This window comes from Crocodylus porosus, unplaced genomic scaffold (genome assembly GCF_001723895.1).
Source record: "Crocodylus porosus isolate Cpor-Errol unplaced genomic scaffold, CroPor_comp1, whole genome shotgun sequence".
Taxonomy (NCBI): domain Eukaryota; kingdom Metazoa; phylum Chordata; order Crocodylia; family Crocodylidae; genus Crocodylus; species Crocodylus porosus.
In genome coordinates this window covers 9,073,896-9,087,402 of record NW_017728922.1, presented here as the reverse complement: position 1 = coordinate 9,087,402, position 13,507 = coordinate 9,073,896, and the positions used below count along the sequence as shown (strand labels likewise).

The 13,507-nt window shown below is 42.3% G+C and overlaps 1 protein-coding gene across 1 annotated transcript in view; it reads left to right on the top strand.

Annotated features, from left to right (window-relative positions):
- Positions 1–13,507, top strand: part of PTPRT (protein tyrosine phosphatase, receptor type T) — a 587,995-nt gene that overhangs the window by 439,120 nt on the left and 135,368 nt on the right. The window contains exon 12 of the mRNA XM_019539805.1: positions 6,650–6,923. Within this exon, the coding sequence (XP_019395350.1) occupies positions 6,650–6,923 (274 nt within the window). The remainder of the gene's footprint in view (positions 1–6,649; positions 6,924–13,507) is intronic.

Sequence of the window (13,507 nt, the reverse complement as noted above, 5' to 3'; positions counted from 1 at the left end):
ATATGTTTAACTAGCAAGAGGGGAAAATGTTTAAAAGTATGAAAGTAAGATGGAGATCAAGCCCAGTACCTGAAGGTCTGCATTTCATGCCTGTCTCCAAGAGATTGCTATTGTGCTCTGCTATATGAAATTAGCAGTATGGTGTTGTGAATATCTTTGAGACTGCAGATGATATCTGTCAGCCAATATTCTAAGTATACCACAAAACTCAGTAGTCCTGAGAATATGTTAATAAAATCTGTGTACCTCAAACAAGAGGACAGGTTGTGTTATTTGTTGACCCTTCTGAATAACATGTATGCAACTGCCTGTGTATTTCATGCTTTATCTTAGTGTTGCATGAACTATAGTAGCCTGATGAGTCTTTCATTCCTTAGAGCATTCCTAAAAGTTCTGTACTTGTGAAATCAATGAATGGATGTAATAAATATCAATGCAGTGCACACTCACCAGCTTGGCTGTTCCTATCCAATGTGTGTCAGATCTGACACAGAGTGATCTGCATTGATGGAGTTAAGTATCTTTCAGTACCATTACTCATCTTGTCCTCAATTTTTAATTAAGATGACTACAAACAAGGGCATTGCTGCCCATTTATAGTTCTGTTGAAATGTAGGATATTGCTGAGACATTGATACTTCTCTCCAGTGAATTGATTGATATTCTCCTCATCTTTTTCAGAGCCTCCAAAACAATTATCTTGCTGAAAATGATGATTGTGTACTAGTAACTTAGACCACACTTGAGCTAGAAATGAAAGGCTCCACGATCTCTAGCCTATTTTGTATCAGTCTAGTAGTTCTTGCTCAAAAGGAGTCTCCCACTAACTTTACAGACTGTAGGATAAGCTGTCCTTACTGTTCACCTTTCTTCCAGAGGAAAAATGTAATTGGAAATAATAGTACATACTGTGTTGATATACTATGTTTAATGCGTGCACATATTTATAGGTAAAGATACATATAGTATATTTATATTTGATTGATATCAATATATTCTGTGTAAAGACTTGTAAATAACAATCTGCATTGGGAGGGAGCACTGGCTGTGGAAACACTGCTTTGATAAGAGTATGAGTGTAGGATCAGGAAGGTGTAGCTCCCTGAAAACAGCATATAATTATTAGATGTGTTATAAAGTCTTTCACTTTTTAGGGAAGTATTACCAGTCAGGTCACTAAAGAGCTTAGGACCAATACTTGGGAGAAATAGGATATACGTTTTACCTTGTACCCTTATGCCTATCAGAAATCTTTAAAACCTGACTCAAGTCCAAGTGTATAACTATATTTTTGCCTATTTCAGCTTGTTTTTTCACCTGTTCTGCAAGCCATAGAAAAGAAAGCAAGAGCAGTGAGAATAGGAGAGGAAGCATGACAGAGCCCAGAGATCTCACAGTAGTGGGGAAACAGGGCTGTGATTTGGAATGATTATCATCTACTCTCATGCCTGCACACTGAATGGAGAACTTATCATTTAAAAGATTACCTTGTCAATGATGATAAGAGCACATTTTCTTCCCCTGCACACAGCGCTTACACTGTGGTGACCATTATGGCTGGTGCTTTTATCAGTGATTTAGAATGAAGCTGTCAAAAACTTTAAATAGCTTCTATTAAAGTAAAGTAATGTGGTTTTATCTATATAAAACCTGCAAAATTTATCAAGGAGTCCAGTATTGCCTTCCTTTTCTAGTAAAAGACTTGCAGCTACACAGCAGGGTAGTCAACCTCTTCCCCCCACCCCCAAAATGCCAGGCAGTTGAAGTACTTTCGGTCCACTTATGGGTCTACCGGGGAGCACGCCATGCCCCCCCCCATGCCTCCCCAGCTCAGCAATCAACCACAGCAGGACACTGGGGGATACCCCAGACCCAGGAGGCACCAGTAGCTGAGCCTGGGGGTTGCAGCCCCTCTCCCCCCCGCACAACACAGCAAATCCAAAAGTGGACCAGAAGTGCTTCTAGTCCAGTTCCAGGTCTGCTGCTGAGTGAGCTGGGGAGTCCCCCATGCTCCTGTGGGATGCTCCATCTGCCTCAGCACTGCAGCATTCATAAGCCTCCTGGTACCTTGAGGTATGTGGAAAAAACATTTCAATCTGTGTCTATATCCAAATCGCTAAATCTTTCCGAATCTCTCTGAATCAATTAGGAGAGTTCCGATTTGATTCAGACAGATTAAAGGGCTCTCTGATTTGATTCAGATTTGGAGATTCAGCCACTGAATCAGGCCAAATCTTCGCTGAATCAAATCGCGGACCAGAGCTTCGTACAGCCCTAACCTTCAATTGTACTCTGCCTCTAACATCTGGTTACAAACTAGTGAACTGATCTTTGCTATAAGTGTTGAAGTTACTGTTTTTCTCTTACTTTTCCTCTTTTATGTTAGTTATCTGTAGTGAAATCTCTGTGTATTAAAACTGAGGATGAACTACTGCTGATGGAGGAATTACTAGATGAGAAATGAGGTCTGAATTATGCAGAAGGCCAGGATTTCTGGGTCCTTCTGGCCTGGAACTAGCTCAGAGGGAAAGAACTTGTAAGGGCAGGGGCGCATCCACAGGCCAAAGAACATACCAGATTTGCTGTATTCTTGGCATGCTCCTGTGCACTGGCATGGGGAGTGTTCTGTGACACTTTGTAGAAGGGCCATTTCCAGTTGTATAAAAATCTAAAGTGATTCATATTTCTTGATCATCCAGTATTATGTCTATAATTTGGAAGCTGTTCTCTTTCATGATAGCTTGTCAAATGCTTACCTGCCCAACTTTCTTTTAGATGACAATACGCCAAGCTACCTCTAAAAATAAGATGGTAAATAATCAAAAGGCATGGATTTGTTTTGCTACCTCACTGGCTTGTTTTAGCTGCTGTTCTTTTGTTTCATATAGAAATGTTGATGAGACATTGCTGTGCTAGAAATTTTTCCAACCAATTTTTCTGCAACAATGAGCTTCTGAAAGCAGGTAGAATGATGTGCTGCTGGCTGTTTCCAATCTTTGCATCGATCTCTCCTGTCTAACTAGACAAAGAACCAGCCTCACATAGACAGGTGAGGGCAGCATGTATGAATACTCTGACAAAAAGTGAAATGACTGCAGTAGTATCTTTCTTTGTCAAATGGGTGAGTAATGTTAAGCAGTCAGTGTGTCTGCCTCAGTTGTAGCAGTGTTGAACTTAAGAGCTTTGTTAACTCTCTGTGAAAACAAAGGATAGTGCATTTGGATGCTGTGCAGCCTTCTCAGGTTTGTAAATCTAGGCTAGAAATATCAGGAACTAGGTAAGACTGAGGCCAAGATCTTAGCAGGATTCACAAAGGAATTAGAGGTTTATATTGCTAGAAAGAATATCAAGAGCTGCTGTTTTCCAACAGTTTTGTTTGAATAAGGATATAAAGCCACATGCTTTGCTAGGAAACCAATTTTTTCTATTGGACATTAGGAAGATGTTTTTTTCGTCGAGAATGGATATGGGAGCACTATTTCTCAGTACTTCTGCTCCAGGACAGAATCCCAAAGAACACAGCAGAAAAAGTAAAGGTGTATTTGTATATCTGCATTATTTATATACCCATTTGGGTTCACACACAGTTTAGATAGATGTAACAATGGTATCAGTATCAAAGGGTATTGATGCAAGCTCATGCCACGCAGTTGTTGCATATTCATAAAACCCTGCTTTCTTCAGGGTCAAAGGTTGGGCATGTTGACTAACTTGTATCACTACAGAATCAGGCAAATGTAATGGCTGTTGCATGTTCCCAAGTAGCAGCTTTCCCTCCTCTTGTAAATCACCTAAAATGTTTATCCATTAGGGCTGCGTGCAGCTTCAGTCCCTCATTCAATCTGGTGGAGATTTGACCTGATTCAGTATTTGAATCTCTGAATCTGAATTGAATCAGGTGATCCTTTAATCTCTCCAAATCAAATTGGAACCCTCCAAATTGATTTGGAGAGATTCAGAAAGGTTTGGATATATGGACATAGAGACATCTTTAAATGTTTTTTCTACATACCTCTAAGTAGCAGGGGCTCATGAGTGCTGTAATGGTGGGGCACATGGAGCACCCCACAGGAGTGTGTGGGGCTAGCGCCCAGCGCGCTCATCAGCAGACCCAGAAGTGGACCAGAAGCACTTCTGGTCCACTTCCAGGTCCATCGGGGAGTGCGCTGTGGGGGGCCCTCACACCCCCCAGCTTGGCAGTGGGTGCCTTCTGGGTCAGGAGGTGCATCCAGGTTCCATCTTCGGCCAATTGCCAAGCCGGGGCGGCGTGGGAGGGGGGGCCCAGCGCACATCCCGGTAATCATGGTAGTGGACCGGTATTACTTCCAGTCCACTTCTGGGTTCACCACTGAGCACGTGGAGGGCCCCCCCCCACACTCGTGTGGGATGCTCTATGTGCCCCAGCATCACAGCAATCATAAGCCGCACTTGCTACCTCCAGGTATGTAGAAAAAACTTTTAAGGCTGTATCCATGTCCAAATCGCTGATTCCTCGAATCAGCATTGAATCTTCAGATTCAGCTGAATCAAATCAACCAATCGAATCACTGTCTCTGATTCCGGCTGAATCTGAATCGAATAGGGCCCGCTTCACACACCCCTATTATCCATACCCAGTATCATAAAGGATGTTTCTCTCTAATATCTAGTATTGATCCTCTTGCCCATGAAAACCATTACCTTATTGTTCAGTGGTGGAAGAGAACCATAATTGGGGAAAAAATTGTTTTGGGTCAACTTTACACCATTTCTTTAAACCTTGAATTAATCAGAAAGTTTATTTTGTATTTAATGATACATTTTTGTTTCTAGTATTTTTTTCTAGCACTATCTCCGTGGAGATATGAAGTGAAGTGCCATCAGCACGTTGCTGATGCCCAGCTCTAAATTTCTCATCTGACTTGAGCGCTGCAGTCTCTATTTTCTCCCACAGCTTCCCCTTTCCATTCTGGTTTGCATTCTTGGGTTGCTGCTGGATCCTCTGCTGCACCTGGATTTCCAGGTGGTGGCAGTGGCTTTTCACTAACTCCATCTGGTTGAAAGGCTGTGACCCATTCTTTCAGATTCAGATCTGGCTACCATCATTTATGCCTTTGTAACCTGGAGGCTAGGCTACTATTATGGGCTGCATGCTTTTGATGATTGTTCAGAAGATGCAGCTGGTAAAGAACACAGTACCCTGCTCTTTGACACGGGTGGGTCACCAGGAGCATATGACTCTGGTGCATCAGAGTCTGCACTAGCTCCCAAAAGCTTTCTGGGCAAAACCTAAGATGTGGGTTTTGACTTATATGGCCCTTAATGGCTTAGGCCCTATGTACCTAAGTGACCCCCTTCTCTTTTATGTCCTACTGCAATCCTAAAGGTCAGCTGAGAGAAATCTCCTGTAAAGTATGATTAATTCACCAAGTTTACTTGGCAAAAACACATGAAAAGTTCTTTTCAGTAGTCAACTGTCAGCTCTGGAACAACCACCTCCTTGAGGCCCACCACAGCCTAAGCCACATCTTCCAGAAGTGCTGTAAGCCCTTTCTATTTTGATAAACATCTAGCAGGCAAAGAAACCTAAGCTCAGGTCTTGTTTATCAGGGTTTTGCTATATAATTTATTTTAATTCTCTGTTGGCATTTATAAATAGTTTTTCCAGTTTTGTTCTCTAATTCACTTGTTCTATGTTATTGTGTTGTCTTCTGTAAGCTGCCCTGAGCCTTTATTGAGAAGGGTGATATATAAATAAATAAATACATTTAAGCAAAGAAAATTTGGAAACCAGCAACATTTGCAAATCTATGATTCTGCTGTTGCTGTTTCCCTCTCCCCCTCATATACTTGACTAGCTAAGACAGTCTTCCAGAGAGTGGGAGCTCTCAGATTCCCTGGTTTCATGATTTGAAACAAGGGTTTGAACCAAAATCCTTTACTTCCCAGAAAAAGTACCTTACAGAGCAATTCAGAATAGGTCTCTCTCTCCTTTGAATGAAATTACTAAATATTCTTTGGGCCAGAAATTGGCAAAGCAGGAAATATTTGCCCATTTTGATCTAAATTTTCAAACAATCAGTAGACATAGGTGTTAATTTCTGTTGAATAATTATAATTATTGAATAATTGAATAACTATTTGCCAACAAATTCACATATTTCTAACCATAATCCCATTTGGCCTACATACAGTTTTATATTGTGACTTCTCCTAACACATTTCTCTCTTTGCCTTCTTGTTGTCCATGTCTATAGTTACTGAAATTAATTGTTCAAATGCATTTCACTGTATAAATGTAACATTTAATTAGGACAAAAAAGCACATTTCTGTGACAGTTTTCAACCTTTGAAAACCCAAGGTGTTCTACAAATATTGGAGGTAAAACTGGTATCTCTTCTCAGTTTCATCAGAGTATATCTGGAATAACTGTGCTAAATTTATGAAGTAAATTATCCAAATCTTGCCCTCAAAGCACCTGTGATGTTTAGCTGTTACTACAGCAAAGAACTAGTAACTGCATACAATGTGGAGGCTCCACTGGAGGCGTTTTTTCCATATGAAATATTCTAAATTCAGCATCAGCTTTGTTTTGTCCTTTTCTGCTGGAATTGGTGCAATTCTAATTGTGCCTTTCATTATCTCCCTTCCTCTCTCCTCTTTTTCCAGTGTCTATCAGCTTGTTGTCAAAGAAGAGAGGCTGCAGAAAGCACGGAGGGCTGCAGACATCATTGAGTGCTTCTCTATCCCAGTGAGCTACAAGAATGCTTCCAGCCTTGACTCACCCCATTACTTTGCAGCTGAGCTGAAACCCATCAACCTGCCAGTCACTCAACCCTTCACAGTGGGTGACAACAAAACCTACAATGGATATTGGAATGCTCCACTCTCGCCACTGAAAAGCTACAGCATCTACTTCCAGGCTCTTAGCAAAGCAAATGGAGTAAGTACAGAAAGAACTGAGGCGGGCTTGGAGTAAATGGCCAACTTCCATCCCTCTACCTCCTACAAATACACATTGTTCCCCCCAGAAAAGTTAAAGAAAATTAAACATGTCACTACTGTTCCATGCTCAGCCTCTGGCTCTTTGTTGCACTGAGAACCTCAAAACAACCTCGTCACTGGAGATATATTTTGCCAAACAACAAAAATTTGCTGGTGATATTTTGCTGCAGTATGATTGATCCTTCCAGTGGTGCATTCTTTTTAAACTCTAGAGAAGGGTCTAGAAAGGGGATAGTGATAGTACTCCCCAGTTATCTCCACTTACAAACATTTGCCATGTCTGCAAATTAGATTATGGAACATAAGAGCTACAAGAAACTATTAAGTAGGATAACCACTAATCTTATATTGGGCCATATTTTAATTTAACACTTATGTTTGAGAATTTCTTTTGAAGCAATATTGAAGTAATGCTGGCTTTCAGTGAGAGTTGAGTGTCTAGCAATTTTGAGCTATTTTGAAAAATCCCAGATTATCTCCAGAAATGTTAAGATTTTAATGTGAGACATTGGTTTGAAATGGAGACCACGTGGATAAAGAGTCTGTTCTGACTGTTCTTGTTAGCAAGGTCTACACCTGCCGTGATGAAATATTACTATTATCAGAGGAACAAAATAGAAGCTAGATGGCATTTCTGTTTTTCCTACTTATACTGCTTAGTGTGTGTTTTAGCACATTTCCCAGCACTCAACCCCATCTCTTTTTATATTAATAAATACATTGTCTCTAAAACGTCAATTTAGTTTTGTTTTCCCACAGATTTGTGCTCAAAGGTGAGCTGACTAAGTCGTTCCATTTCAGGTGACCCACACAGTGTCAGCCCCTTCACACACAAAAGACATGCCTACCCACACAGGAATCACAGAAATCACAGAAAATTAGGATTGGAAGATGTAACAGAGCACATGATGTGCTCTGTTACTTGCAGGGGCCTGAGAAGCAGCAAGGCAGCCTGCAGCTGGCTGCAAACCCAATTGGGCATAATTGCTTGATTGGGAACAGGGCCCAGCATGCCCTGTAAGAACAGGGGCTCTGAACAGCAAAGCCGGCACCAGTTTGCTGCTAGCAGCCAGGAGAACAACCACCCAGGTGGAGCTGCTGCTTGTGACACCTTAGAGGTAAGGGCAGGAGTTATGGGGATGGCTGGAGGCTCCTGGTCCTGGGGCATAACGTAAAACTATACCCTGATGAGGTTGGATGGTGTAGTGGAGCTGCTTGTGACAGGGAAGCTTCCAGGAAATGCTACACCTGCAGCCTCCCCAATGAAGGGCAAGTATGGGGTGACAGAAAGCCTCAGCCCCTGCTGCTTTGTGGGTGACCCCAGGGATGGGAAAGGCTATGGGAGCACACTGTGAAGGACAAAGCACGAGCCCAGACTCATGGTGAGTTCTGAGGCAGGGTGCCAGGTCAGGAAAGAACCTGGTGCAGCACTCAGACTCACTGTGAGCTCTGAGGCTGCAAACAGGAGCCAGGAGCAAGGCTCCAGGGGGGTAGGGCCCTGAGCCTTTAGGGACCTATACAAGAAGCTTCTGAGGTGAAACGATTAGGGATTAGTGAAGCCCAGCGTACAGCAAGGGATATGCTTGAGGATACTGAGAACCCTGTGTGGTGGGGGAGGCTTGGAGCCCAAAGTGGGGCTGGGAGCCCAAGATTACTGGGATAGGGACTTGGAGCCCTAAATTATAGGGTGCTGGGAGCCATGAATGGAACCAGGCTGGAAGCCTAAGGAACAGTAAAGGTCTGGGAGCCCAAGTGATTGAGTGGTTGGCGTTTAGGCCAGACAAGTAGGCCAGATGCTAGGCCAAACAGACCAAGGCTGGGTGTGAAGCCACAGATGTCATCTGTGAGGCATGGAACATGGTGCAGGGGTGGTCAGAGCCATGTGTATCAGCCCTTGGCACCAGGGCAAGTAAATAGGCAGCTTCCTGTGTTTTTAAGATCTATCAATCATTATCATCAAGGCATGGCAGGAAAGGTAGGTAGGTGGTTTGCTCAAACACAAGTGGGTGGTCCTATGTTCGGACAAGCCCTGGGATGCCCACTTGTTACTGAAGAGACCTCAGGTCATCTAGTCCAACCGCCTACTCAAAGCAGGACCATCCCTAACTAGATCATCCCAGCCAAGGCTTTGTCTAGCCAGGTCTTAAAACCTCCAAGCATGGAGAGTCCACAGCCTTTCTGGATACCCGTTCCCGTGTTTTACTACCCTCCTAGTAATAATTTTTTTTCCCCAATATCTAGCCTAAACTTCCCCTGCTGCAGGTTGAGACCATTGCTCCTCGTTCTTTCACCACTGAGAACAATTTAATTCCATTCTCTTTGGAACCACCCTTTAGGTAGTTGAAGGCTGCTATGAAATCCCCTCTCAGTCTTCTATTCTTCACTCTAAATAAGCCCAGGTCCCTCAGCCTCTCCTCATAATTTATGTGCCCCAGCTCCCTAACCATTTCCGTTGCCCTCCACTGAACTTTCTCCAATATGTCCTCATCCTTTCGGTAGTGGGGGCCTCCATCCTTTCGGTAGTGGGGGCCTCACCAGTGCTGAATAGAGGGAAATAATCATTTCCCTTGATTTTCTGGCAACACTTCAATCAATGCAGCATTGGGTTTGACTTAACAGAGTAGCAATGCTACTGAGCATTCATAATGTTACTAAAGGTTTTACTGCCATCATTTATCACCAGTCTCCTGTGTGGTTTCTTCTGTGTAACTTAAAAGCCAGCAAAGCTCTTTAATGCTAGGTTGTTTCCTCATGTAAGTTTCCATACTAGTCTACATTGTCTCCTTCCAGCATCCTTCATGTAATATAATTTTAGACGTTCTTTAGAAGAAAATTGTGATATAGACACATATATGTGCTTGTCTTTGTCCAGTTAGTTATCCTTTATATGATTGTAAAGTGCTTGTGAATACGTCTATTGGGAAGAAAAGGTTTATTTGCTCAAGTATAATATAATATGCCATCATAAATGGGTAATATGAATGGAAATGTAGGCTTCATTTGGCATGCTGGATAAAGGCAGCAGTGTGTGGCTTGTCTTCTTTCTGGAGTTCTGTTGCTAGAATATTTCACTGCATAAATCTGTTAAATGCAATTCAGTGCAAGACATGAAGGGCTGAACCTGATTGCATAGTATCCTTGAATATGACCAAGGGGATTAGTCCATAACTTTGAGTTAAAGACAAAAATATTTGGGTTCCAAGTTTGATTTGTTCTCTTGATCAATAAGGACATTTTAGGTCCAAATACTCAAAATATACAACCAAATTTTAGGTCCAAATACTCAAAATATATAACTACATGCAGGATCCAACTGGGTGCACAAAATATATTTCTATCCAATATATTTCTATCCAAAACAGGAAATTTTGTTCCAGATTTCTCTTTAAGCACACAGTTACTTTTGCATTCATGTGTTTCATTGACACAGCAGGTGCCAGTGTGATTTTAAGGTACACTTTAGGTGGTACGTGTAAAACAGGGATGCTCAACCAGGGTGCTGTCTGATCCCTCTCAGGGTACTTTGGTGCATGGGCAGATCTAGGATTTTGAAAAGGGGGTGTGCAGATGTGTAGCACATCATCACATATAACACAACAACTATGTGTCTCCAGTTAAAGAGAAACTAGAAGCTTTGCTAATATGCTAAAGAGTCTAGTGCTACGTTATTTACTTTAAGAGCGAAGCAAAAATAAATATATCTATTTTGGAATGTGCAATAATGTCTTAGGTTATATGTGAAGTTTAAAAAACAAAGTAGGCAAAAAAAGATATGTTTACATTTAGTTTTGTAGTCATCATAGTTACATGTACATCTCTTATTCAGATTTTAAAAATGAAATCTGTCTTGACAGTGCCTCCAATACTTCAGCTGGAGGCACAACCAATGGACGGTGTGAGGGGGCAGTCATGACCCATACATTGGGTAGGGGTAGCAGGTGTGACCCAAAGGTGGGGTGGGGGGGACCATGCATGACCTGTGGCTGGGATGTAGAGAGTTTCCCCCCAGCAAAATTACACCCCCATCCCTCCCACCCCTCCCCAGGAATTATTTGCTCATCTCTGGCAGCAGTGAACACTGATAAAAGTTGCTGCACCCAGACTGGCTTGTGGGATTGATGTTGAGCACTGGTTGAAAGGGGAGGAAGGGGCCAGGGGGTGCAAAAGATAGAACAGTGTAGGAGAACAAGAGAATGAAAAGAAGTCTAAGGCCATTGGCTAGGGCCAATGGGCAGGTTTTCCCAGCCCCAGGGATGTGCAGGAGATGTGGACAGAAGTTCCATGCATCAGTTTGACCTAAATTGAATAAGTCTGATACTACATAGATGCAGGTTTATCTTAAACTGGGTTCTGCAATTTTTAAACTCATTTGTGTGCATGGAACTTCTGTTCTGTTACAGGTTTAGACTGATTGCTGGTCACTGAGACTGGGTCTGAAAGTGTAAGGTTGGCATGCGCTAAGTTTAAATCAGGTGGACATTTTTGACTCGACTTAACCTCACAAATGTTTGTACTTAGTCTGAAAAGGAGAGAGGAGGTCGTTAACACATGTGGAGTAGAGTTTAGCAGAAATCAGATAGATTATAATTAGTCACATTAAGTCAATTGACTTCCTCAGTTTTGCCTGAACAGAAAGGCTACCACTTCTCCCAGGCAGTTGGTTTCAAAGTTTGGGTGGAGCAGGAATCTACCTCCACCTCAACTGCACCCTCCTTGATCCTCCTGCCTCAGGGTGCTGTATAATATTAGTACAGTTAGGTGTGCAAGCCCTTATGCATGATTCATAGGGTAAACCCCAAGAGTTATCCATTCTAATATAATAAAGGGCTTAGGCCATCTCTCTGTCTGTCTGTAACACTCTTGGAGCACTCTGGTTATTGAAAGACCACCCTCCCCACACCCCTGCCCTGCTTCCTGGAGGTGGTGGCCCATGAGGGGGGATGGAGGGGATGGCAAGGCAAGCTCACCCCCTCCCTCCGCCCTGTTCCTGGGAGGCAGCGGCAGCACGGGGAGGGGAGGCAGTTACAGTTAGGGTTAGCAAGCTTCCTTCCCCACCTGCCCCCCTGTCCTGTCTTTCTTGACGGACAGTTCACTAGTAGTATCATAGACATTCTGGCCCATTGTGGTCTTTGTGTGTTCTTCGCTGAGTATCATAGATAAGAAACCAAGAGAAAGCTAAAAGTTGGCATTTTCTGAGGGGCATCTTGAATCTAATTAGGTTTAGAACCACTGATGTAGAAAATAGTGTCCCTTGAGCATACATCAAGTGTAATAATGTCCTGTGTTGTGCGCAATTCTACAAGCAGGATTTAGATCTTTCAGGGAATACTCCATATTCCTCTTTACTTTAGGACAAAATATTCTGTAATTTTTTGTGTCCAGAGTTGTTTGCAGGCATAATTTGCCTTTTAGATTTCTGAATACTTTCAGAGTTCCATAAATGCGTGTAAGCGTGATCCTTATGGAGCCTGCAAATGATCCCAGTTAAGGCAGGGCTAAAATTTAGTTGTACATCACTTATACGTATAGAACTGTTCAATGCAGTATTTGCCTCTTGTCTCAAACTAAGGTGTTCTATAGTCTCAATCACTAATAGTTTTGAAATGATGACATTTCTTTCCACACCCAGAACCTTGAATGAGGAACCTCATTTGAGCACTGAACAACATCATCTCTTCTGGAAAGTAAGGGGCTCCAATGGGAGTTTAACTTGAAGAAACTGTCTGTACCAGTCAAAAAGCAGCTTGATTAGGAGGAGGGTGACAGTAGCATAGGATATTTACTTTGTTTCAGCTTCACTCCATATTGCGGGCTTTGCTCCTTCCATGTTCTTATCTGCTTGGTAACCATTAGCCATGATTATTACATTGAAAAGAACATAATTAACAGCTGGATGCAAAACAAGTGTAGTAAAATTACTCCAAAATCAGATCATGAGCTTCCCTGGCTTTTCTTGTGCAGTGCTATAATTGTTTTGTTTTGTGAGTTTGAATAAGATAGCTGTTGTACATTGAATTCTTTTTTTCTGGACCGTCTCATGAGGATGGTCTGTGTGGTGTTGCTGCCAGACGAGTGTCTAAATAGAACACTTGTGAAACAGAATAGTCTTCAGCTTTGTTGTACAAAACACCTGCTTCCAAATTGTGTGAATTTCTCTCCAAGGCATTGTCAAAAGCCAGATGCTGAACTGAAATATGTCAGAGTTTAAAAAGTAAAGAGAGAAAAAAAAAACAACCAGAATCCCAAATCAAGATTAGCACTTGTCTGAGACCGAGGGCAAGAGGCACATCTAGGTCCTATTTATCTAATGGAAATGGTTACGTACATTTGACACACAAGAGACTGTGGGCAATAAAAAAAAAAGGGGGGATTAGATCAAGTGGAATGGCTTCTCTGACTGTTAGAGTCTTCATCTGAAGATCAGGGTTTTCTTCTGATGTTTGATATCTTTTCATAGATTCATAGATTCATAGATTCATAGATGCTAGGGTCGGAAGGGACCTCAATAGATCATCGAGTCCG